This window comes from Elephantulus edwardii, unplaced genomic scaffold (genome assembly GCF_000299155.1).
Source record: "Elephantulus edwardii isolate Elephantulus edwardi_28Jun2011 unplaced genomic scaffold, EleEdw1.0 scaffold00003, whole genome shotgun sequence".
Lineage (NCBI taxonomy): Eukaryota > Metazoa > Chordata > Mammalia > Macroscelidea > Macroscelididae > Elephantulus > Elephantulus edwardii.
In genome coordinates, this window is record NW_006399753.1 from 28,269,072 (window position 1) to 28,272,767 (window position 3,696).

The 3,696-nt window shown below is 34.3% G+C and overlaps 1 protein-coding gene across 1 annotated transcript in view; it reads left to right on the forward strand.

Moving 5' to 3' along the window:
- SLC38A11 (solute carrier family 38, member 11) overlaps nucleotides 1–2,937 on the forward strand; it is a 63,482-nt gene extending 60,545 nt beyond the window's left edge. Inside the window, exon 9 of the mRNA XM_006879352.1 lies at nucleotides 2,621–2,937. Coding sequence (XP_006879414.1) covers nucleotides 2,621–2,902 — 282 coding nt within the window. The 3' untranslated portion in view covers nucleotides 2,903–2,937. The remainder of the gene's footprint in view (nucleotides 1–2,620) is intronic.
- Nucleotides 2,938–3,696: the final 759 nt, after the last annotated feature.

Here is a 3,696-nt window from a genome sequence, read left to right on the forward strand (position 1 = left end):
TGTACATAGGGTCACTATGAGTCACAAGCGACTCGATGGCACGTAACAACAACAACAACATCACAAGTCCTATGATAACATAGTGGTTAATTTGGCTGTTAATCCAAATGTTAGCTGTCAGAAATCCTCAGCCACTTTGGTAGAGAGAGATAAGGCAGTTTGCTTCTGTAAAGATCTGGAAACCCTATGCGATAGATCTATGCTGTCCTCTAGGGTTGCTATTAGTTGAAATCAACTCAATGTTAGTGGGCCTGGTTTTTGTCTCTTACTGTAGAAACATTTTCTATGAAAGTAGACCTCCTAGTCTTCCCTAGATTTTTGGATGCTGCATGTATAGCATGATTTCATATTGACTAGTTGCTATCAAGTAGACTCCAAGTCTAAGCAACCCTGGAGGAAAGCATAATTGCTCCACAGAGTATCCAAAACTGTAAATCTTTATGGAAGCTGACCATCATATCTCTCTCCCATGGACTGAGTGGTGTAGTATGTAACATTGCTACATACATGTCATATATATTATCTTGCACTATTAAAGGTTAGCAGTTCAAATCCACCAGAAGCTCCACCAGAGAAAGAAAAGCAGTCTCTTCCTGTTAAGATTTACAGCCTCAGAAACATGATGGGTGGCTAAATGACAGTGAGGTGGGCTCCCCAGGATTCCACAAAATCTTCCCTTTACTTGTAATTACTCTGGATTTTTGCAGATTTTGTTTTTTAAAAAGTTATATTTTTTGAACTACAGAACTAAGTGTATTTCAGGAGTGGTTATGGTGCTTCATATGAATTAGAACAATTTTCTTAAATAATTGTATTAAAATGATAGTATATTAAAAATTTTTTTGAGTTAATAAGAGCCTTAGTGGCATAGTGGTTTAAGTGTTGGTCTGCGAGGTGAAAGGTCAGCGGTTAAAAACCACCAGTCATTTTGTGGAAGCAAAATGTGGCAAACCGCTCCTATTAAAATTCACAAGCTTGAGACCCAAATAGACAAGTCTGTTCTGTTTTAATGGACTACTATAAGATGAAATGAACTCCAACTCCACAGTAGTTGAGTTTGGGTGGGGTTTTTAGGAGGGGAAGCTATTTTATGTCATCAAACTTCTAAATTGATTAGCCATGATTTTTGCTGGGAAAAAGATCCCAAAAGAATGTATTAAAAAGCTTTAAAAGCACAGACAATAGGTACTTAGAGTTTTCTTTCTATTTTTATCTATATTGACAAATTTCCATGATAATAGAGCAAAGCATGTATATTAATGGAACACTTGTGTTTTAACTCAATATCATAATGTTACTGATGGTATATTTTTTTAAAAAGGTACTTTGTAGTAGGAAGATAACCCTTATCAATGTTATATTTTATGCATTTTATTAATAATATATATAATATGATAGTATAATATATAATATAATATAATATAATATAATATAATATAATATATAATAAAATTAAGACAAAAAATATAGGGAGCTCTTTTGGCCTAGTGGATAAGGAGTTCTGCTGCCATTCCAAAGGTTAGTACTTCAAATCCACCAGATAAGATGTTCCTTGGTAGAAAGATGGGCAATCTGTTCTTAAGTGGTTTACAGCCTCTAGAACTCTGCTAGAGGGTCAGCTCTAACTCAGTTCTGACTACAGTGCAAGTAACAACAGGATTAAATATATTACCTGAAATATATTTAATTCTAATATTTACATATGTTTCTGTTATGAACGAAACCTACTGAGGGGAAAAGTCTTTTTATTTTTCCCAATTCCTTGAAACCACTAACTCTTGGTATTTTTATAATAGACAACACTAAATTGCAAAACCAAACCTATTTAATAGATTCGGATTCACAGTGAGCTGAAAGACCAGGGTAGAACTGACTTAAAAGTGATTTCCAAGTATACTGTTACATCTTTTTCCAGCAAGAAGATGTTTCTTTAATTAGAATTTACCACTGTCGAACAGACAACTCACAGGCAGCCCTACTAGCGGTTCTTTTCAATCTGATATTTTCCCATAGGTTGGATATATCTATAAGCTAATACTGGGATTAATGAATGAGTTAAATTCAACTGTTGTTATGTTTCTGAGGTAATTAATATGTTTGCTTTTAATGGAAAGATCTACAAGTGCTATTTCATCCACTTTAATACATGCTCAAGAAGAAATATAATACAATATATCCAGTATATTGACTTTCCCTCTTAAATGTAATTGAATTGGCTATAACTACAAAAACATAGTACAAATAATTCTAATTTAAAGTGAAGATTACATGAAATATTATATAAGTTAAAACTTGGGAAATTTTAAGTTTGTCAGTTGACCTTATCAGCTTCTCAATATTCTATGTTATTTTTCTGATCAATTTTTAAATCCAATGCAATTTTGTAAGCTTTTTTCTTTCATAATTTGTTTGTTTTTCTAAATATACCATCAGAAAAGGAAAAACCTGTTCTTAAATCTTTTTTGGAATTCTTTTTCTCTTTGTTTGTTTGTTTTGTGTTCATCTGAACCTATTAAAAATTATATATATGCATACAATTGCAACAACGTCTTAAAAAATATCTCCAAAGAACATTTCAGTTTGGTAAAGTTGTCTTTCCCCCCTTGTTTCTAACCCACAGGGTGTGCTCTGTGCAGCTCCTCTAATTTTTATCATTCCATCAGCATGCTATCTCAAGCTGTCTGAAGAGCCAAGGATGCACTCAGATAAGATTATGTCCTTTGTCATGCTTCTCATTGGTGCTGTGGTGATGGTTGTTGGATTCGTCATGGCCGTCACACGTCCACAAGATTGCACCCACGGGCAGGAAATGTTCTACTGCTTTCCTAACAATTTCTCCCTAGTTTCTCATTTTCAACTGACAACACAACTTCCAATTTTTAACATCAGTATCTTGCAGTGAACTACTTTAAACAATATACATGTTTTCATAAACTTCTAATATGCATAACACCCACACACATTTTTTAATCTCTGTATTAAAACATTATTACAATGACATTTACCATGACTTGGGTTTCTTTACTGTTCAGTAAAGTATAAGAAATAAAATTGAATGTGTTTGGTTTTAGAGACTAAATAAATGCTACCTTTAGTGACTGTGCTAATAGTCATCACAGAAGGAAAAGTGAAGCCTTTACTATCACCTTAAAGCATACTCTTATTTAATATGTGAATCAACATGTGTCTCCAAAATAAGCATTTTTGGGATTGGAATTTTTTTAATTTTTTATTATTTGTGTGTGTGTGTGTGTGTGTGTGTGTGTACCATCAAATTGGATCTGACAGGTATAGAAGGAAGTTGTTCCTCCTTTTCCAGCCGAGCATCTGGTGGATTTGAGCCGTGCACCTCTGGGATTGCAGTACAGCTTTTACCATTAGGCCACCAGAGATCACCTTGGGATTGGAATTTATGTGTGTCTTTCCGGGGCAAATTAATCATGTTAAAGTTTATGTAACTGAAGGGAATCACTCACTTATTCCATTGCCATTGAATTGGAACTGACTCATTGCTGACTCTGTTGAGTTTCCGAGGCTATAAATCATCCTGAAGGAGATTGCTCAACTTTCTCTCAAAGGAGTTTCTAGGGAATTTGAATTTCCAGAGAGTTATGGTCTTTGGGTAAGCAATGCAACTCCCTACAGACTATGCCATCAGACCTTCAGAAAGCCTAAAATATAAAAAAGAGTACTGGG